This window comes from Panthera tigris, chromosome A3 (genome assembly GCF_018350195.1).
Source record: "Panthera tigris isolate Pti1 chromosome A3, P.tigris_Pti1_mat1.1, whole genome shotgun sequence".
Lineage (NCBI taxonomy): Eukaryota > Metazoa > Chordata > Mammalia > Carnivora > Felidae > Panthera > Panthera tigris.
In genome coordinates this window covers 62,842,672-62,866,472 of record NC_056662.1, presented here as the reverse complement: position 1 = coordinate 62,866,472, position 23,801 = coordinate 62,842,672, and the positions used below count along the sequence as shown (strand labels likewise).

The window sequence follows — 23,801 nt, the reverse complement described above, 5'->3', positions numbered from 1 at the left end:
TCTATTTGTTTTGATACGTTCTATTTCCTGGGAAATTGTTCATTTTGTCTAATTTTTCAAATCGATTTGGGTAGCATTATTCACAGTAGTATTTTTGCTTTATTCTCTGTAGTATCTGTAGTCATATCATCCTTGGTATTCATGATACTGCTTGTTTTCTTCTCTCTCTTCTTGGTTGGCCAGAGGTTTGTTTCTATTTCAAAGAATCAGCTTTAGGTTTTGCTAATGGTCTTGGTTATGTCATTGCTTTTTTCAAAATTTTCTGCTCTTTTAAATTTTCTTTCTCTTTTCTAACTTATTGTTCTTTGTCATCTGAATTGGACACTGAGAATATTCATTTTTAGTCTTTTTTTCTTTATAGAAGCATGTAAGGCATGCATTTTTTTTTTTTTTTTAAGTTCCACTTACATTGCATCTCAAAATGTTGATGTGTAGCACCTTGGTTATTGGTCAGCCCTAAATGTTAATTTTTTTTTCCTTTGACCACTTTTTTTTAAAAAATAAAGTATCAGTTTTAAAAGTATTTAAAGAAATCAGTTTCTGACTTAGTTCCACTGTGATCAGAACATAATATGTAAGATTTTAATTATTTGGTATTTGTTGAGATTTTATTTGTGGCTAGGTTTTAAGTCATTTAAAAAAATAAATGTTTCATATGTACTTGAAAAGAACGTGTTGTCTCTATTTGTTAGGTGCAGGATTCTGCATATGTCCATTGAATCAAACTTTTTAGTTGCACTGTTTAAATCTTTTAAAAAATTGATTTATCAGATAATTGTATTTTATCAAAATCTGCTATTTCATTTGTGGATTATTTATTTCTTCTCAAATTCAGTAATTTTTTTATTTTGAGGTTATGTTATTGAATGTGTACAGATTTAGAATTACCAGGGTCTTCAACCACATCTAATTTTTAGCTTTTTATTCTAGGTTCATGCTTTAAATATCCTTAGAGCCTTGTTCAGAGATACACGTCTGGGAGAAAATATTATTCCATATGTGGCTGATGGAGCTAAGGCTGCAATTCTAGGCTTTACATCACCAGTCTGGGCAGTAAGTGCTTTTGCCATTTTTTTTTCATTGACTTAATTATACTTCCGAGTAGGTTTTAATAAGCTACTATTTATCTTCTTTGTTGGCTTTTTAGCCATAATTATTTGTTTTCTTATTTAAGTGATTGCCTTAGGGGTTTTAGCATGTATCTTTAGCATCACTGTCCACCCTCAAGTGATACCGTATCACTTCATTTGAAGTGTAAGAACCTAATGATACATATTTCCTTTTCTCTCCTCCCAATCTTTGTGCTTTTATTAGTTTATGTATGTTATAAACCCACACTACATTGTTATTATTTTTGTTTAAACTGTCACTTATCTCTTTTTCAAAATTTATCATGTTAACCATTTTAAAATATACAGTTCAGGGGTGCCTGGGTGGCTCAGTCGGTTGAGCACCTGACCGGCTCAGGTCATGATCTCATGGTTTGTGAGTTTGAACCCCACGTTGGGCTCTGTGCTGACACCTAAGAGCCTGGAACCTGTTTCGGATTCTGTGTCTCCCTCTCTGTCTGCCCCTCCTCCTCTCACATTCTGTCTCTCTCTCTCTCAAAAATAAATAAACATTAAAAAGTAAATAAATAAAAATAAAATATACAGTTCAGTGGCACGAGGTACATTTGCAGTGTTGTGCAGTCATCACCACTATCCATTCTCAGAACTTTTTCATCACCCTAAACAGAAGCTCTGTATCTGTTAAACAGTCACTCCTCACTTCCTTGGTGAGGTACTCCCTGCCCCAGGGAACCTCTGTTCTACTTTCCAGGCTCTATGAATTTGCCTGTTGTAGGTACTTCATATAAGTGAAATTACAGAATTTTTGTCCTTTTGTATCTGGATTATTTCATTTAGTGTAGTGTTTTCAAGGTTTATCCATGTTGTAGCCTGTGTTATTATTTCGTTCCTTTTTAAGGCTGAATGGTACTCTGTTGTATGTATATAGGATGTTTTGTTTATCCATTCATCTGTTGATAAACATTTAGGGGGTTTTTTGGCTATCATGAATAATGCTGCTCTAATTGAGAGTCAGTATTTTGTAGTGTAGCCAAAGGCACAGACTTCCAAGGTAAAGAGGAATCCTCAAGGTTGCCAACTTCTGCCTGGAAAATTGTGCATCTTCCTGTAAGAGAGATACATGTCTGAAATCCTGTCTAGGAGCATTGCCTAACTACTCCTGAGGACACAGTGTTTACCTTTTGCATTTACAGGAAGCAGAGCAATACCTGTGTACCTTTAGTAGAGTCACAGAGGTAGGAATGGGGCTTTACCATCCGGAAAACTAGAGATCATAAAACTGATTGCCAGCAATATCAATATTGTTTTCGACAAGTCGTAAATTCAAGATGAACAAAGAAATGCTTTCAGAGGGTGAAACCTGGTGACTTTTCCAACATTTTAGCAAAACTGAAAGTATCAAAAATGAGTGCCTTATTTAAAAAAAAATCTTTTTTGAGCCCTTTTGAAACAGTAACACATATACTGCAGAAAATTAGAAAATAAAGAAAAGCATAGAAAGAAAAGTAAAAGTCACCTGTTTAACCGCCATACAGATGATAATCATTATTAGCATTCTGATGTATTTTCTGCCTTTTTTTCACGTGGGTTTCAAATGTGTGTAGTACTCAGATACACACATATATCCACAAAAGACTGCATTCACATATATAAGTGCTCATGTGTAGTTTTATGTGTGTGTGTGGGGGGGATATTCCTTACACTGGTGATGAAGGGATCTTTTTGGTTCTATTCAGTTTGCTGTACTTGAGAAAATAAACATCATAGCTCTAATGATCAGTACTGTGACTTTAATATATTGATTGTTAGCCTTTTTTTCTTATAAAAACTTAATCTAAGATATGCCAAAATTATAAATCAACATAATCAATGAACATGAAGAGGGCTTCATTTTAGGACAATTGAAATGTATAACAGTTTAAAACAACCTACCACAGCATTCTCTGTTGAAGTCATTTACAGAGTGGTTTTTCCTGAATGCATGTGAAATGTGGTTTAATTTACTGAAACCTAATTTGTGCACATCTTTTCAAGAATATATCTTGTGCCTAAATGTGACTACATTTGTACTTTGGACCTAACTGTTTTTCCATGTTGCAGAGGAAAACACAAGTAAAATTAACTTAATTTTAATTTTGCAGTAAAGGAATGTTTTCCAACAAGCATTCATATATAATTTTATTTTTTGTTTACAGATTCCTCAATCCTGTGTATTGAGACCATACAAATTTTTTGATCTTTGCCATCCCTTGTGCATTTTTAAAATACAGGGGAAAGGTATTGTAAACAGATTAGCATTAAGCACATCTACTGTGTTGCAGATGATATGTTAAACACTAGAAATACAAGGATAAATAAGACATGATCATAATGATGTCTGTTTTATTGAGGATTTTCTGTGTGCCTGGCATCATTTACCTTGATAATCTCAGTTAATGCTCAGAACAGCCTTGCAAAGTAGATTCTGTTATTACAGTCATTTACAGAAAAGGAAAACAAGGCTCAGGAAGGCAAAATAACTTTGTGTAAGAACACACAACTATTATCTGTCTGACTCCAGAATCTGGGCTATTATAGGGGAAAGTTTTTGGTGTTAGAGGAATACAGAGAAGGTTCATTTTACCTACCTTATAGGTTTTTGGCCCTGTTACTTAGGAAACAGAGCTGGAACTATATTCTAGGTGCTAAGGTTTTATTGAGTGGCACAAATCCAAAGCAGCAGGAATGAAGGAAAAAGGGAAGGTGAGACAAGGAAAGAGGAAAGACATTATTACTAAGCAGGCCTTGACTTTGCAGGAAAACCAAGCTAGTCGTCTGGTCATGTGATACATCTTCTAACCGGGCCATGTGAAACTACCACCTCTTGGAACAGTTCCATCTCCTCTCTCTTACTGGCCAAAGATTAACCGTTGGGGCACATGTTGGCATAACCTTTGGGCAACTGCAAGAGAAGGCAGTTCCCATGCCCTGTGATACAGTGTCTCATCTGAGTCTGGAAATGTCCGGATGTTCTACAGCCTCTATGGGTATAATTGGAACAGACCTCGGGTTTCAAATTGTGGCTCCTACTGCTGTTGAAAAATCCTTCATGAGAGAGTTTCACAGTAGGGGAGTGATGGCATCTGATTGATGCAGTTAAAAATGGAGACTCAATTGTAAGGTGGCAAGAGAGAAGGAAGAAGACTAATCAGGAAGCTGTTGTAATAGTTTTGCCAAGTCATGATGATGGCTCAGAATGGAAAAATATTAGTAAAAATGGTGACATGTGATGATCTTTGACATGTATTTTGGAGATGAAGCTAGTTAAGTTAAAAATATAGGTGAGAGTAATTTATAGTTCCATACACACACACACACACACACACACACACACACACACACACACTGAGGTATTTCTGAGCATTCCCTTTTTTTTTAGTTCAGTGACTGGAAAACCTGATCTTCTTTCCCTGCATCGTCACACCGTCATTGCAGGGCAGGTAACTCGTCTTTCCAGCTTGCCCAGAAACTCTACCGAGTATGCCATTTTGGCATCCTACTAAGACCCACACTGAGTTTATATTTCTATCTGGTATGTCTTTAGTTGCTTACCTCAGGCCAGCTCTGGCCCAGAGGGGGAAAAGGAGTCTTTCGGATCTTCCCAGTAGCACAGCCATGTATACTTTGTGCCTCTGTTGGCACCAGCATGTCCAGGCTCTCTGATAGTTGTGAGTTTGCCCCAACGTTGCCAGGCTGAAGACTGTGTGGTGCTTAAACCTAGCCATGCTCTACATTACACTGCATGCCTTGGCATGGAGCTTTACTCACAGGAAAGTACTTAAAAAGAAAATAAAAAGATCATGCAGGGGCGCCTGGGTGGCTCAGTTGGTTAAGCGTCTGACTTTGGCTCAGGTCATGATCTCATGGTCAGTGGGTTTATGCCCCGTGTTGGGCTCTGTGCTGACAGCTCAGAGCCTGGAGCCTGCTTCGGATTCTGTGTCTCCCTCTTTCCACCCCTCCCCCTCTCACGCTCTGGTCTGTCTCCCTGTCTCTCAAAAATAAATAAACATTAAAAAAATTTTTTTTAAAAGTCTTGCATAGGTGGTATATGGATGGGTGGAAGTTCTGTCTCTTCCTTTGTCTCACTCTTTTGGAACGAGGTCACCATGAACTCCAGAACTTGGCTGGCCCTCCCCTTAATCATAGGCCCAGAAATCTCAGTACAGCTTTCCTGGATTACAGATGAGGGATTTATGACCTAAAGTTTTAAGTGTCTTCTTCAAAGTCACATGGCTAAGAAGTGATGAAAGGCAAATTAGAACCAAATCTCATTTCATTTTTTTCACAGAGTATTTCTTTCTACTATAAACTGGTACCATGTACACTACACAAAATATTTTATATTGTATGCAGATCCCATTGTCAGGGATGTGACCGTCTATTAAGGGTGAAGGTGCATGGTGTATAAATGATTTGTCAAGGGGGCATTTATGTTATATAAGTAAAGCCATACATATATAAGAAAAATGTATTGTCTACACATAAACATATATACATGCATGCACACTTCTACAGACTCTCTCTCTCTTTCCCCCCGCCTCTCTCTCTCTCTCTCTCTCTCTCTCTCTCTCTCTCTCACACACACACACACACACACACACACACTGCTTTGTGAAACCTAATTTTCTTTTCCTTTGCCTAACCCTCCTATATTTTACGCAAGACTGTATGGTTAGCCTTTTCATGCTAGAAAGGAAAAAAAAAGTATATATACTTAATGAATAGAAGGGAAAAACTGATAGCAGTTGTCAGTTTGTAGCTGAATATCAAATCTTTATCAACACTGTGTTCAGGGCTTGATGGGGAAGGAGGTAAGAAAACAGGAAGGTTTTCTGGTATTTTCCTTATGATAAGAATTGACTATAGCTGAAGTTATTTGGCAACCATTCTGTTCTCTCCATTTTTAACTTTACTACTTTTTTCTGTTGTTACTCTCTTTTTTTACTTGTATTCTCCTTGATCCATCCTTCCCAAATAGGACATGTTTTCATTGTCGTTACTATGATGATCTTTCCAAAATATATTAGTGCTGATAATGACCTTTTTCATTACCCACATGGATATATCAATGATGCATATTCGTATCTACTAACAATGATTTAGGAGTTGGTAATGCAGTTTGTCAGTCATCACCTCTCCTTCAATTGTACTTCTATGTACTTTCCCTCCTTAATTAGCTTTATAGTGGAGAAGGCCAGAAAATATGGATGAAATATTGGAAAATAAAAGGAGTACTTTACACAGATGTCCTGGAACTATTATACTACCTACAGCACAGAAACATAGGGACGCTCTTCTGTCTTAAGTAACAAGTAGTGTCTTCCATGCTAGTTATTTTGGTCTATATTTACAGTAATTGTTTTTAATGTTGTGCTATATTACTTCTACACATTTAGAATATAGAGTATATATTTTCAACATATGAAAATCAATATAGTACCCCCTATGAATAGACTAGTGGATAAAACCATATGGTCATTTAAGCAGATGCGGAAATCCCAACACCATTTCTTGTTATAAATAGTCAATAAAGTACGAATGGAGGGGAACTTTCTCAACCTGACAATGGGTATCAATGGAAAACCCATAGCTAATAACATACTCAATGGTGAAAGACTAAAAAAAGCTTTCCTCCTAAGATCAGGAATAGGACAAGGGTATCAACTCTGGCACATCTGTTCAACATTGTACTAGAAGTTGTAGGTAGGGCAGTTAGACAAGAATAAGAAATAAAAATCAGCAAGATTAGAAAGAAAGATGCAAAACTATCGCTATTTTTCAGTGATGTAATCATATAGAGTATATAGAAAATCCTAAGAACACACACACACACAACCATTAATTAATTAACCATTAACAAACAAATTCATCAAGGTTGTAGGATACAAGAGTAACATACAAAAATCAATTGTAGTTTTATAGACTAGCAATGAATAATCCAAAAATGAAATTAAAGGGGCACCTGCATGTCTCAGTTGGTTAGTTAGGTGTCTGACTCTGGCTCAGGTCGTGATCTCATGATTCATGAATTCGAGCACTGCATCGGGCTCTGTGCTGACAGCCCAGAGCCTGGAGCCTGCTTCAGATTCTGTGTCTCCCTGTCTCTCTGAGCATCCCCTGCTCGCACACGGTCTCTCTCTCTCTCTCTCAAATATAAATAAACATTAAAAAAATGAAATTAAGAAAACAATTCCATTTGTAATAGCCTCAAAGGGAATAAAATACTTAGGAATACATTTAACAAAAGAAGTGTAAGACTTGTACACTGAAAATTACAAAACATTTTTGAAAGAAATTGAAAAAGGTCTAATAAATGGAAAGATATTTCATGTTCATGGACTGGAAGACTTCATTAATATTGTTAAGATGGCAATACTCCCCAAATTGATCTGCAGATACAATACAGTCTCTGTTAAAATCCTATTGGAGTTTTTTTGCAGAAATTGACAAAGTGATTGTAAAATTCAGATGCAAATGCAAGGGACTCAGACTAGCCAAAACAATCTTGAAAAAAAAACAACAGAGGACTCACATGCCCAAATTTTGAAACTTACAATAAAGGCAACAGTAATCAAGATAATGTGGTACTGGCATAGGAAAGACATTTATAAATCAATACAATAGAATTAAGTGTCCAGAAATAAAACCTAACATTTAGTAAAAAGGACATTTCAGTGGGGGAAAGAATAGTCTGTTCAGCAAATGGTACCAGGATAGCTGCATATATACCTGTAAAAGAATGAATTTGCATCCTATCTTATACCATATTAAAAAATTTCAAAATAGATCAAACTCCTTAATTAATTAATTAAGTAATTTTTAGAGAGAGAGAGAGAGCACATGAGCAGGGGAGAGGGGAGGGACAGAGAGAGAGAGAGAGAGAGAGAGTCAGAGTCTTAAGAGGCTCCACGCTGAGCAGAAGCCCCTCGTGAGAGAGAGAGAGAGAGAGAGAGAGAGAGAGAGAGAGTCAGTCTTAAGAGGCTCCACGCTGAGCAGAAGCCCCTCGTGGATGAGGGGCTGGATCCCACAACCCTGGGATCATGACCTGAGCTAAAATCAAGAGTCAATCGATTGAACCATCCAGGTGCCCCAATGATGAAACTTTTAGAAGAAAATATTAACTGTCAATCTTTGTGACCTTGGATTAGGTAACAGTTTCTTAGATATGATACTTAAAGCATAAGCAGCAAAAGAAGAATGTTAGACTTGATCAAAATTTAAAATGCCAGTGTTTCAAAGGATACCACCAAGAAAATGAAAAGACAACTGACTGGGAGAAAATATCTGCAAATCATGTATCTGATATTTGGTTAGCATATAAAATGTATAAAGAACTCTTAAAAGTCAATGATAAAAAGGCAAACTGGTTAAAAATTGGGCAAAGAACTTGAATACCTTTCTCCAGAAAAGGTACGTAAATGTACAATAAGCACATGAAAAGATGCTTAACATCATTAATCACTAGGGAAATGCAAATCAAATTCGTAGTAAGATACCATTTCACACCCACTTAGAATAGTTACAATAAAAAAGATGGACAGTAACAGTTATTGGGGAGCATTTGGAGAATTGGTGAAATTGGAACTCTCATACAGTGCCGGTGCAAATGTAAAATGGTACTACCTCTTTGTCAGGTTCTCAAAAGGTTAACGTAGAGTTACGGTTACCAATGGGAGAGTATGCATTGTGTGAATGGAGGTCTTGGGTCTTGGGTTCCCCACAAAAGATTTATGTGAGGATCCACACTTGAATAAAGATAGCCAGAAGGAAAGTGGCAAGCACAAAGCAGTTTATCAAGAACATTACACTCTTGAAGTGAGAGAGTGGACAGGCCCAGAGGTGGCAACTGTACTGGGGTTAGGAGTGTCTTTTTATGTTTGTGTAGGTTATGGGTCATAGCTAGGGTTGTCTCCAGCTGAGGTTGTTTCCAGTCATCTAAAGTACTCCTACTTGTTGGGAGGGGTAGTTTTTGACCCTACAGGGTTCTTGCCAGAACTGTCAAGACCATCCTCTGCCACAGGGGTGGGCAGGGAGGTGGGTCAACACCGCAAGGTAAATATAATGAGGCCATATGTTACCATGGGGTAGAGGTTGAGGATGAGAGTGCATGTTCTGCACCTGTGGCTCTTGGTCTGTAAGCCCTAGGGTGTTGGAAGCCACAAAGTCAGGATGTTGTGCCCTCAGGCTTCTAATGTGTCGCCTCTTTATCACTGCCTTTGCCTCCAGCTCATGTCTAACTAACTGCCTACTCTTTCTACCATATGGCTCAGCAATACCATTTCTATGTATATACCCAAAAGAAATGAAAACACGTTCAGGCAACAACTCGTATATGAGTGTTCATAGCATCATTATCCATACTAGCCAGAAAATGGAAACAACCCCAATGTTCGTCAAATGATGAGTGGATTTAAAAATGTGGTATATCCATACAATGGCATATTATTTGGCCATGAAAAGGGATTACATACTGATACATGTTACAACATGAGTGAACTTTGAGAGCAGCTAAGCTAGACAAAAGAGGCTGCATGTTACGTCATCACGTGCATATGAAATGTCCAGAATAGGTAAATCCATAGAGACAGAAAGTAGATTAGTGTTTGCCTAGTGTGGGAGGGTGCGTAATGACTACTAATGTGTATAGGGTTTCATTTTGCAGTGATGAAAATATTGTAGCATTAGGTAGTGGTGGTAGTTTCCTATGTTGCGAATGTAGTAAAAACCACTGAATAGTTAGTACCCTTTAACGTGGTGAATTTTATGGTCTGTGGATCATATCTGAGTAGAAGGAAAATTAATTTTATTAATGGCTTAAAAGATCATGATTTGGTGACCTTTGGGGGCTGCCATGGCATGAACCCATTATCCTGCAAACTGGTAAATTTATGGAAATGATTCTGTAGTAACCGAGTAACAGGGTAATCAAAGAGCTGATGAAGGAAAACTTTATTTTTCTGAAAAGTATAGCTAATTAATGGTAGAATATCAATCACCATTTTGCTACACCTACTGGAATAGGCAATGACGATTATTGGCTGCTAATGAGGGAACTTGATAATGAATGAATCAGAATACTACTACTGGAACCCTCAGATCCATCTTAATATTACAGAAAGACTGTCTCCTGCGTCTAGCCCATGGAATCACACAAAGGGGTTTTCTTTCTGGGGGTACCCATTCACTTTGTAAAACAGTCTAAGTTTTGATTAAGGGCAGGCATCCTCTTTCATCTCCAGGAACTCCTGTTTTAGCTTTTGCATCTACACTACATCTAACAGCTTTTCTTAGAAAGTTTTGTTCAGGGCAGAATGGAATTTGTGCTCCTGTTTTTCTTTTTATGTTTTTGTGTGATTCCTGAGAGGAGACAGGGTTTTTATGTGACTTCATCAAGTCATCTTAAACCCAAGAGTCTTTGAGCACTAAGTCAACAGATGAGGTAAGAGATAATCAAGATCTGAGATAGGCCAGAGGCCATGTTGACAGGATAGATTTGTTGTTCGGGGATATTGGTTAGGGCACATAGTAGTGTCTTCATGAATGTTTGTTGACTGTGGAATGAACATAAGTGAATTTATCCAATTTTAGGGTTTTATTGCAATATTGTTATAAATTATACCACTTTGCTGTGAATTATAGTCTACTTTTAGAGTTACCATGCATGAATTGAGTCAGTCTTGGGCTTCTAGAGGAGAGGTTGCAAACCGATGGCTGATAGGTCAAATCTAGCCTACAACTGTGTTTTATTTGGCCTCCTCAGTGGTTTTTTTTTCCCCCCTTTAATCTGTTGCCAACATTTCAAAATAATGGATTTCACATAAAAACTGGGTTTTCTGGCTTCTCTTAAAAAAGCAGATCTGGCAACACTGGGCTTACATTCCCTCATGCTACTCAGTGAAAGCTGAATAGTGACTGCATTAGACCTAGTCCTGTGCTGCTCCTGTCACTCACTGGTTCCTGTGGACATCTGAGTTTGTGACCCCTACTGTAGTGGTTTTAGAGGGCTATTTTCTAAGTCTTAGTCTAAGTCTAAAAGTGTTACTTTGAATTACCTTTCCTCTTATGTTGCTGTTTAAACATACCACATGATTATGACACCTATCTCATTAGAATGTAGGCTCTGTGTTGGCTGTAAGTGTGTCTTCTATTTCTAGATATTCTCCATGATGCTGGTATAGTGCCTTACATATTGTAGGGAAGTCAGTACGTATTTATACATCTCTGCTCGGATTTGGCAAGGTAATTGAGGAAGCCCAATATGCCGTGGCATTCAGACATTAACACATTTTTTTTGTGATGTTTATTTATTTTTGAGAGAGAGAAAGAGAGTGAGCATGCATACGCATGCACACAGAGGAGGGGAGAGAGAGAGAGGGAGACAGAGGATGCAAAGAAGGCTCTGTGCTGACGGCAGACAGTCCGACGTGGGGCTTGAACTCAGGAACCGCGAGATTTATGACCTGAGCCAAAGTTGGACGCTTAACCAACTGAGCCACCCAGGTGCCCCAAGACATGTTTATAATCCAGCAAAACAACATCTTGACACACTGGTTTAGAATAGAGATATCTATTATTATCATTTTGGAGAAATGATTTATGTTTATTAATGATAGTTTCATCCTCTTATTTTTATCAACCCGTTGTCTCAGATAATTTTAGGGTTAAAATTTATTAGATTACTACATTGTAGGGTTAATAAACAACATTTTGGATATTAAATATTTTCTTGGCCATCTTAATAATGTGGATTGAGTTAGGTCTTATGAATATATCCCATAGGTAAATGGGATATCCCATAGGTAAATATATCCCATACAGAAAATGAATGGAAAGAGCTGAGCTCTTTAAGGGGATAATCATTGTCAGAAAGGATATGGGAAAATGAATTTTTTTAAAAGAAAGTGTTATTTGATGATACAAGTACAAAGAGATATTGAAAACAATTGGTGGTAATGTTAGAAGTATAGGCAAGGGCCGTGTTATGTGCGTGTGGTTGGATTGCGGAGCTTAATGTAAGAGGAAGTCATGGAGTCAGTTACTATGTAGTTTTTGAAAATTATTTCATGAACACAAACCATATTTTGTTTAGCCCCACACTAGCCAGTTGGGTAATGACTTTGAATATCAAGTTTGAACATTGTACATGTTGGTTTCATGCCATGTACATTTCTTAATCCTTATTGTGCGTTTATTTTTACATTAGGTGAGAAATTCATCCACACTTCTTTTCAGTACCTTGATCACAAGAATATTTGGAGTTAAAAGGGGAAAGGATGAACTTTCCAAAAAAAATAGGTAAGCTTCATCTAACGCTAACTTTACTTTTTACAAAATATTGTCCTGGCCAAAAATAATTTTTGGAAATTTGCTTACTTTTATGGATTCATCTAGAGCATAAAACTATTAAAATACTATAGTAAATTAACCTAAGCTGCCAAATTCTAACCTCTTGGGCAAAAATACCTACTGTTTAATAAGTGGACCTTTCAAAGCAACAAAAATATGGCAAGGTAGCATGGGCTGAAATGTCGAGCTGGTTTCTCAGTGCAACAGCTAAAGTATTTTTTTGTTTTCTTTGCATCTTCAGGTATTCCCTTAATGTCCTAAATTGTTTCTTCTTGATGTTTTAACCACGTACTAACTTGTGTAGTATCTTTACTTTTGTAGCTGGAAGTTTAAATGTTTGTGATACACCCATCAGAGCATGTCCCAGATTATTTTTGCGTTAAACTCTGCAGCCAAGGGGAGCAGTTCCAGGTAGATGTTGGCCACATGGAGTAAACAGTGCTTTTTACTTTTTAGGGCTTTAGTGTTACAGTTTTTTTTTTTTTTAAGATGTTTTACTCTTAAGATTTTTTTTTTTTAATGTCTGGGAAGAAACCTATAGAAACACTTTGACAATGGGTTGTATCTTTAGATACAATGCACAAGTTCCGTTTGTTGGTTTTAAAGAAGAGAAGTTTTGAATAACTGTTTCTTTAGCCTTTAGGATTTGATGGGAGTCTAGCGGCTTGCAAGGTCGGACACTAGATGGCACTGTCGCTGCATGTGTAATTACTTTCTTAACTTCATTCAGGATCCAATTAGGCCCAGTGCTTTCTCTTAAGGATCTGAAGATAACCCTGGCCATGTTCCTCTCCTCCCTAAAAAGGCTGATTATCACATTTTTAATTTAGGTTTTAAGCTGTTATTTGTTAAAATATTTTCTTGTGATGGAAGTGAGTTTTAGGAATTAGAAAATATGGAATAATTTTATGATGTACTGTTGGTAAGTCTAATGAAACCTACAGATAGTTCTGAATTGTCATTTAAATTGCTATTTATTGCCGTATGAAATTCAATAAATATTTAAAAAGAAGGCAACTGGCTATAAGTATGAATCCTCAGAGTATATTCAGGAAATACCAGAGAGTTTTGTTTTTTCTAATCAAGTTGTATTTTTAAAATAATGCTAACATTATTCCTTTGAAAGGATGATTACAATTTTTACTATTTAGTAGGTTTCTAAAGAAATTCTTCTTCTCATTAGTTTGAAATCACTAAGATTTCTTTCTCCTTAGCTTTCTTTATTTTGTAATAATTCTAAAGTGTTGAGGTTTAAAACAGTTTGGTCATGTTATAAAATTGTGATAAATAGGGGTACCTGGGTAGCTCAGTTGGTTAAGCGTCTGATTAGGCTCAGGTCATAATCTCAGTTGGTGGGTTCGAGCCCCATGTCGGGCTCTGGGCTGGCAGTTCGCAGCCTGGAGACTGCTTCAGATTCTATGTCTCCTGCTCTCTCTGTTTGCCCCTCCCCCACTTGTGCATGTGCGCACGCTCTCTCTCTCTCTCTCTCTCTCAAAAATAAACAAACATGAAAAAAAAAGAGACGGTGATCAATAAATAACAGCATAAGTAAAATATGAGATAATTAACAAGTGAAATTAATGTTTAAAACTAAATTTGACAATGAAGAAATGCTTTTTTACATTTTACTTTTTATAGAATGAGTGATACATGGATGTGTACACAGATTTTACTATGTACAGGAGAAAAATCATCATTCCATTTAGGTTACGTCTGAAGGAGGTTGGAAGAATAACACAATGAAACCACCCTGCTTTAATCTTTTTGCCAAAGGCATGCTGATGGGAGCCGCCATTATAAATTCATTTTTCTTAAATAGGAAAGGTTACAAAATATGTAACTTTCCTAGAAAGATGGAAATGGAATATTCATATAATTGCTTTGAGTAAAGTTGAAAAGTGAAATGAAGGAATTAAGAAATTAATAATTTTTAAAAATGTGATGAACATTCTTGGTGAGAGCCTTTACTTTAATAATCTGAAGATTGGTATATATCATTATGTATACAGAGCTTCTGTTCTCTGTTTAACTGTTGAAGAGTATATTTCCTGGAAGCATCCCCTGGATTTGCTCTGCAAAACCTTTAGTGTCTTAGATTAGCTGTTATTTGTAGTGGTTCTAGTTGTAGTTTGTTTAAGTCTATCACTTTTTGTTGAAATGTTTATAAGCTTGTTCCCTACACTATTAATTCCGTGAGGGCAGAACGTTTCTCACCTATTCTGTGTATACATCATGGGCACTTTCAGAATGCTAGTAATAATGATGTCTTGTTGGTGGGTCACTCGCCCATCGAATAACTACACTCAGCTGATGAGACCTCACAGGCCAGTTAAATCTACTTTCACAGCCACAGATTGGTCTGCACACCGTCTTGCAGATGTGTGTTCTTGGTCAGAAGGCAACTGGTCATAAAAAGAACATCTGCCTTTCCCATCTAGTGGGGAAAAAATGTCTATCTTGGGGTAAACAAACTTGGTTTCTAGGCATTTTGCTGCTGCTGGAGATGACCTTAATAGACTCCCTTATCCTCTTTGTACTTCAATTTCTCCATCTATGTAACGGGAATAATAAGATCTGTGCCCTGTCCTCAAAGGGCTGTGGTGGGGATAAAACAAATGATTAACAGTTCATTTCTTTTAAAATGTTGGAAGTCCTACACAATTAGAGACAGAGTTGCTTTTTTTCTATTACCACTTCTATTCTAGTACTCGGCCCATCGTCTTAGAATTATAGTGAAATTTTGGAGTACAGAGTCAGTATCTTACCCATTTGTATACCTAGCATATGTGTGGCATATAACAGGCACACAGAAATAGTTGCTTAATGAGTAAGTAAATTTTGTTATGAGAGGAGAAATAAGAAATCTGGTTTCTATTCCTGCCTTTGTTGCCATGTAGCCACGATAACCAACTGAGACAAATTAGTTAACCTTTCCGGGCCGTGGTTTTCTCCTCTAAGATAAGAGATTTGGACTGTCCTGGAGGTCTCCTATTTCTGTAAAATACCAAGCTAAGGCTTTATGTAATTGTTACTGGAATTGTGGTTTGGTAACCTGCTATATTCCCAGTTCCTAGAACAGTACCTGCCTTGTAGTGGGGACGAGAAGTTCCCTTTACGTATGTAAAGAAGGGAATAGAAGGTTCTGCATCCCCATTTGTAAGTATGTAGAGTGCACTCGTAATGATGGGACTCTAGAGCTCCTTAGTCTTGTTCTAGATGCGTTCCTTGGATTATGAAGAATGAGAACACTTAAGTTTCACTTGTTTTGAAATAATTTTACAGCATTTTAATTTTCTAAATCTCCTTTCCTTTCTATTTATTACCTCCTGACTGACTTGGCCTGACTGGATGAACCTTTGATCCTACGTAGAAGCAGAGCCTGCATAGCCCTGTGATGCAGGGAGTGTGGTGGGCTTTCCAAAATGGCCTCCATCTACAGTGTTGTGAGGGGTCTACCCTTGATGGTTCCTCTTTCCGTACGGGGCAGGAGCTAAACCAATGTGATCTTTAACTCTAGGTCTTTCTCTTTAGTCCCTGTGGTATTAACCTTCAACTATTCTAGTCCCAGGTAAATGACAAATATCAATATGTAGCAGTCTGAACGCTTCCAGGTTTTGCAAAAGCTTCACGTTGGTCTCAGTGTATTCTACAGCTCTTGCTTTCTGTCTTCATTTTAAGTCATTTAGCCAGTGAGAATTTGTTAGCATTTGTCATGAATTCATTACTGACACAACAGAGGAGTACAGGAGAAGTATAAAACTTGGACCTTGCTAAAGGAGCTTATGTTTTAGCTAAGGGAACAGAAATTGTTATCTGTGAAAGATACAAGTTGAAGATAATTTGTAATAAGCGAATGTACAATGTGACATGAGTAATAGATGCACTAGAGAATCCTTAATGGGAGAGTTGAGTGGAATATTTGGGGGAAGTAGTGTTTCTTGTAAAGCTTTGGAAATGAGTACATTTGGGGTACGTGGAAATAGGTGGGTTGAAAAATGGAACAAAAGAAGAATAATCTTGTTTTTTGTATTATTCAGTATAATGATCTCTATTCTGCCTTATTAAAGAAAGCTCATATTTAAGTTAGTATCCTGGGATGGTTTACTACAATTTAAGAAGAAAGTGTTTGTAAAAGCTTTACTAGGTCCATGAAAAATTAATTTAAATGACTCTGTTAGGAGATGTAGAACCGCATTTATTTTACTTTCCTGGGTGTAAATTACAAAGAATTATTTTAGTTATTCCTCTTAATATCTTGGTTGTGTCGGTCTGGAAGGATCCTCTGAGGGGCATCTGATCTGGTCCAGTCTTTGCTTATAGACAGAATTCAAAGCAGTTTCCAAACAGACTGGCTTCTCTCTTGTTCTTCATGTTTTCTAGGAAAAGGGATTCCACAAGTTTCTGTGGTTACCCACTCCATTGTTTAGGAAATAATTGGATTCTCAAAACTAAAGTTGAGAGCTGTAGGGCAATTTGGTTTTTATATTCTAGAGAATGTAATTATTAGAATTCAGAATAGCTTATTTGCTTTGAACTATATAATAGTTTGTAGCAAGCGCCTGTTTGGTCAACCTGGAAATCAAAATTTTCTTTGACTGTGGCCAGGATAATCTTAACATCCTCAGACCCAAAGGATTCTCATTTTCTCCATTTAAAAAGCATTCATTATGTGTTTACTCTGGGCCAGGCTCTCTGCTGGGCACTGGGATCCAAAGATGAATCAGACATGCACTTGGCCACGGGGAAGCGGACAGTCTAATGGAGAATATCTGTAGTTATCTCCTGTGCTGAGGTCTCTGTTCCACTGGTGCAGAAGGAAGAGGGGAGCATATCTTCAGTGCCTGTTTGTGTGCTTGGCTGGCTGGGCCCTTTATGGGTAACTAACTTAGCCTCCATCATAGCCCTACAAAGTGAATAATCATCCTAACTTCATGGAGAAGTAGACTGAGGTTGGTGAGATTTAGTTATTTGCCCGAGGTCAGAGAGCCAGGAAGTGGCAGAACTAGAGCACAAGTCAAGTTCCCTTTGCAGAGCGCGTGCAGATTTACACACCAACACACATGGCCCCTCGTGAGCAATGTGAGTCGCCTTGTTCGTCCGGCTTTAGATTTTACATTGTCAAACTATGGGAAATGAGCCACTTCACCTAAGGTCTCAGTGTGGAGCAAGAATCTCACATTGCCCATGTGGCAGGTTGATTTTTAGGAGGAAAGGTGGGAGAGGGCCAATGAGAAGTTCGTTTTGAGGTAACTATGTGACCTCATGGTGGTGGTGCACTGTGGAAGGCTTTGTGTGCTTTTGTCCCGTGGATGTTCCCTTCCTAGGGAGCCGTATACTCTATTTTCATACAGACCAAGGTAAGGGAGGAGCAGGTCACAGGGTTTCTAATGTCACACTATAAAGTCAGGAGTGTTGAAATCTTAGTTTTCTGGTTGGTGAGTAGGGGACGAGTTAAATTGCTTCAATAGGATATCCGTGTGGCCGGTGAGACATTCACCTCTTGAATTTGATGATAGGTCAGTGCTTATAGGGAGAGGATTTGGGGGTTTTGTGATAATCCTTGCCTGTGCTATGATGTCTTCTAGGCTTAACCTAAATTTTTCAAGTCTGTGCTTATATTTTTCATTCATATCTTTTGAAAAAAATGATAATAATAACCGTTACTAGTTTTTATCTTTGAGACGACCTAAGGTGGAAATTGTGTGGAAAAGTTGAGCGATTTGCTGAAGGTCACGCAGCTAGTGCTGGAAATGAATCTAATGATTACTTTTAGCTCATAGTAAGCTCAACTAGAACATTTTTTAAAAAACCAGCTGATTGTTTATAAATGGAGTTTCTATTGGCAACAATAATGGTAGTTTGGATTCAAGTAATCTGGAATTGAGTTAAGAGTCCCAGTGTTTTGATATGGTCTGGAGGTGTCATTCATGCATTTTCCACAGTTGTTCAAGAACATTCAGTCTGGTTCTTTAGGCCGAGTAGATAAATGAGTATTTTTGGAGACCAAGAAGTAAAGTAAGTAAAGTACAAGTCTTGTGTAACCCTTGTTGAGAAGTCCTTAAAATCAGAATTAAGTCTACATTGATACTTTGGCCTACTGGAGAGTTTCATGTTGCAAGTTTTTGTTCATTCTTAGGTTCATGGATCACAGGTAGAAAAACCACAAATAAAATTTTTAACCAAAAAGAAGCTCTTAAAACGAAATATGTTCATGAACTTGAAGTGGGAATTAGTCATTGTGTTCTTAAATATTGACTCTTGCATGGACCAAGTAATCTTTGTTCCTAAGTACTGCTTCAGGCCATTGCCTTCTTTAATAACTAAGGCATTGTTGCTTTAGTTTGAGCATGTTCTATGGAATTTTGGCAATGCATGCATCCTCTCTCTGCATCTTAGTAAAAGCATGAGTAAATATTTTTTCTTAGCTTTGGTATTTTTGTAGCTTACATTTTATATGAACCAGACTAATATAATGTAATACCAGGATTACATAATTTAAGACGTCAGGATTGCTTCCAGGACTATGAGATAAAGTCTTCCTTTATCAGGGGGTTTGCAAGCAGTATTTGTTGCTCATTCAGTGCCTGTAGAGAAATACCACAGAGCTATTTTCCAAATGAGAAAATGGAGTCAAAGAGGTTAAAGCCAGAGGGACTAGTTTCTTTAGAACTTGGATAACATTTTTTCTTTATTCAGAACTTAGTCCGTATAAAATACTGATTTTAGTAGTGTATAGGTTTAGAAATTCCAGGAATTTCCAGTTATTCTTGTTACACACCAAATTTTTTTTTTTTTTTTGAGAGAGAGAGAGGGCGTGAGCTGGGGGGGGGGGCAGAGAGAGAGAGAGAGAGAGAGAGAGAGAGAGAGAGAGAATCTTAAGCAGACTCCATGCCCAGCGGGGTTCAAGCTCATGACTATGAGATCATGACCTGAGCTGAAATCAAGAGTCAGATGCCTAACTGACTGAGCCACTCAGGCACCTCACACACTGAATTTTTTAATGAAATATAATGAATAAAATTTTGTCATTGAATACTTAGTTTCGAGCCTTGGCACTCTAATATATACAAAAATAGTTTGTAACATAATCTTGGATTTCAGGGAGTTCATTTTTTGAGAGAAAACCAACATGTGAACTGGTTTAGGAAAAATGAGTATCAAACTCTCCAGTATTGATAGGGGATCAGAGGAGGATGAGTTGGGCTCCATGCAGGAGTCAGGGCTTAATCTACACTTGAAAGGATGGGCAGGATTTGGACAGGTGGAGAGGAGGATGCCATGGAGATATTCATTGATTCATTGATTGATTCATTCATTCTTGAAGCAAATATTCACTGACCACCTACTCTCTTGTAAGCACTATACTAGGTTCTGGGGCTTGTCAGTGAGTAAAACAGATATGCTAAAGAGGCTAGTTTGAATTGTATATGACATTAGGAATCATTTAGAAGTTTTTGTATTGTAGTATTCCATAATAAAAGTATTGTTTTTGGAATCATTTGAGTAGAGATTACTTCTGTGTCTCTGGCTGGTAGGATTGGAGAATATGATGCAAGATTGTGGAAGAGAGTTACTTAAGAATAACTTGTAGTCTCTGTAGATTGTTAAAGCATAGTTCTAGCTTGGTGTGGTTGTTTTAGTATTTATTCTTTTTATTATTTCTAATTTTTTTAAATGTGTATTTATTTTGAGAGAGACAGCAAGAGGGAGGAGGGTCAGAGAGAGAGGGAGACACAGAATCAAAGCAGGCTCCAGGCTCTGAGCTGTCAGCACAAAGCTCGACGGGGGGCTTGAACCCATGGACCGCGAGATCATGACCTGAGCTGAAGTCAGACACTCAACCGATTGAGCCACTCAGGCAACCCATCCTTTTATTATTTCTAAATTGAGTAGTGGCCATATTAGAGGGGCATATGTCTTATGTTTTAAGAATTACTAATTTCCCCAAGATACTGAAAGATATTTAGTGAAAAATAGATTTTAGAGTTAAGTAAGTTTCAGAAACTTTGAATTGAAGAAAAATTTATTACAGGACTGTTAGGACATTTTGTGTGCTATAATGTTTTTTGTGAATTTTCAAGAGTGGGATATAACATGCAGTATTTCCCCAAATTATTTGACCATGTAAATCTGTCTTCCTCTCTCTTTTAAAGAACATCTTTTACCGTCTTGTGTCCATCAGACATAGTTTGGCGGCAACTGCTATGGGGACAACTGATAATGGCAGGTGGAATGCATGTTTCAGATCATTAGGAGCAGCACTGTCTGTGAGAAAGAAAGATACTCGTTTCAGATATATCTTGGCAGGAACAGAAAAGCTTAGTTTTAGTTGCAGCTATGTATAGTATAAGTTCATCCCAAGTTGTCAGATAAAAATTCAAAATAGTATCCTAGCATATAGTAGATAGTCAATAAATATTAATCAATGAAAACTTTATAATCTTAGACTGTTTCAGATCTTCTGATCTTCTGCCTCTTTGGGAAAGAGAACTTTATATTCTACATTTAGAATATTCTCCCATTTTGTCAGAAGACAGTGTCCATTTTCTTAGATCATTGGTATGGGGGTGGGGTCAATTCCAAACCATTAGTGTGTGTGTGTGTGTGTGTGTGTGTGTGTGTGTGTGCGCGCGCGCGCGTGTATAGGGAGGACAGATAGAAAGAGGGGAACAGAATAGTAACCAGCTTTGAAATATAATAGGTGAGGCTTTAGAATTCACTCATGAAACTGACTTTTCTACCTTTGGACTGTATGTCTTACTAGTAAATTAAGCACTAGACTCTGTTGTTGTCCCTCGTTTCCCAGATTATAGCTCCACTTGTTAATATTTAAACAGAGACTTGAAATAATTCAGACTTGTAGCAGTTAGGATGCTTTTGACTACAAGTAAAAGAAAGTAAAAGAAAACCAAAATCAAAATTTAAATAAGGAAAAGTTATTATCTCACATATAACCAGGAAGTTTTAAGGGGGATTGATTCATTCTAGCTTGATAATACCATCAAAGACCTAGATTTTTTCATTTTTTTGCTGTGCTATCCTTGATGTGATGACATTGGCCCGAGGCAAGCTTCCTTCATGGTTGCAAGATGGCTGCAGTTCCAGCCATCACATCTAGATGCAACAGTGTCTAGGGACAATATCCAGTGGTCTTGTCCATCTCTGGTTTTAAAAGTGACACCACCACCTCTTACATGCTTTCCCATACTCTCAATCCCACATCATGCAGACTTCCCTTTACATCTTTTTGGTCAGAGTTAACATCTTTTTTTTTTTTTTAATATATACATATATATAATTTATTGTCAAATTGGTTTCCATAGTTCAGAGTTAACATCTTATCATGCCCCAACTTATCCCTGACAAGGGAAATGGATACACCATAATTATCTTAGACTAATCAGGATTCTCCAGTTGAGTCTGGGGTTGGTGCCAGTCTTCCCTGAAGCATATGACTACTCAGAGAAGGGTATATACCATACCAAACTCAAATACTGTTAAAAGGAAGGATGGGATGGGGGAATGAATTTTAAGTAGGTGACTAATGAAGTCTGCTGCTCCATTCTTCTAGGCTATTTCAAAAGCTTTGAAAGCATGTACATTAAGAACAGCAGCTTAATAGGAAGAGAAATATGTGTAGTGTTTTAGCCTAATAGGAAAACATAGTCTTTTTTCTTTTACTTATGCAATTCCTTCATGTAATTTTAAAAAGATATGAAGTACAAGTGTGTCTGGCTATGTGATTCTATATAATTCATACTGTAAGCAAGGTTGCAGTACAAAAATTTTACTCAAGAACAAAGTATATGTCTTTTCACATGAAAAAAGTTTGGTGGTATAGCATTAAAATGGAGATTCCCAGTAAAATATAATCAAATTCTTTTTTTTAATGCTTATTTATTCTTAGAGAGAGAGGGAGAGTGAGCATGAGTGGGGGAGGGACAGAGAGCAGAGCGGGCGAGGGAGACACAGAATCAGAAGCAGGCTCCAGGCTCTGAGCTGTCAGCACAGAGCCCAATGCAGGACTCAAACTCATGAGCTGTGAGATCATGACCTGAGCGGAAGTCAGACGCTTAACTGACTGAGCCACCCAGGTGCCCCCCAATATAATCAACTTCTAAGGCAGAAAATGTTCCTCCGCAATGTGAAACGTCTCCCTGGTTCATGGCTGATCTCTAACAAGCTGACAGAATGCTAACACTGTTTCTTATTTGAAACTCGAATTCACTTTGGAATTTGACCTGTATATTACAACCTTGATTTTGTGATTGTGAGGCCAAATGGTGTGAAGTCAAATGATCTTTCTAAGTTGGAAATGGTACCTAATTATTTTCATTTAGTAACCAAAAATCCCTATTTCATTTAAATCAAATGTAGTATTTTGATGTACTTTTTTGGCCTCTGAAATCAAACTGCGAGGTCATGACCTGAGCCGAAGTCGGATGCTCAATCGACTGAGCCACCCAGGCGCCCTGATCCTCTCTTTCACCCCCTGCAGTCAAAGCCCTCCTCGGCCACTGGTTTCATTTCTATAATTGGTGGCCTGTTTAGGTAACCCAACATTTTTTTTTTAATCATTTGTTCAATAAAAATACTTACCAGGTTAAAGGGTTTGAGCACTGAAAGGAGTACAGATATTTATAAAATATAATCTAAATATTTGAGGAACAGTTGAAGAGATAAGACTCAACTCAACTGCAATGCAAGGTGGAAAGCCTTAAGTACTCTGTTAACTCCCTTCCTCTCTCTTAGGGAGGAGCCTGCCTGCCGCTTCCTCGCTTCTGTGAGCTCTTCCTCACCCTCTTCAAACGTGGCCTCTACAAACCCCTTCTTGCTCCCCTTCTCTGTTCTAACATTTAGGTGGGAACATCTCACCTGACTATTTCTTTATCTTGCTGCCTTCTTTTGTCCTATCTTATATAACAATCAATGATTCAGATCAACATTAAACATTAAGGCAGTACTGGTGACTGATACACCTCCCCTCTATGTATTCGGAAATGAAATTCTTTGTGCTAAAAAAACAGTGTCACTGACTTATCAAATAAAGGTGGTGAGGACCCAGCTTTCCCCAGAAACATAGCACAAGTCATCATCTCTTTTTCCTTTTTGCTTTAACTTGACCAACTTTTCCATTAGCTTCAACACATTAGGGCAATAAAGGAGAATTTCTCTCGGAGTGGTATGCTCTTCTTTTGATTAGTTACTAATATTGCAATAGCATAGGTTTCAGTTTTTCATCATTGTGGAAGTACAATGTTTCAGTGGGAAGGTAAATAGATTTATGTCTTGGGAAGAATGTATTTCAGTTGGCGTATGATCATTTATTGGCTGTGGCCTTTCCAC

General features: G+C 37.6%; 1 protein-coding gene across 4 annotated transcripts in view; it reads left to right on the top strand.

Moving 5' to 3' along the window:
• Positions 1–23,801, top strand: part of THADA (THADA armadillo repeat containing) — a 327,215-nt gene that overhangs the window by 89,771 nt on the left and 213,643 nt on the right. For all 4 annotated transcript variants that reach the window (XM_007097838.3, XM_042981284.1, XM_042981287.1 and 1 more), the window contains 2 exons: positions 931–1,053; positions 12,313–12,404. In XM_007097838.3, the coding sequence (XP_007097900.2) occupies positions 931–1,053; positions 12,313–12,404 (215 nt within the window). The remainder of the gene's footprint in view (positions 1–930; positions 1,054–12,312; positions 12,405–23,801) is intronic.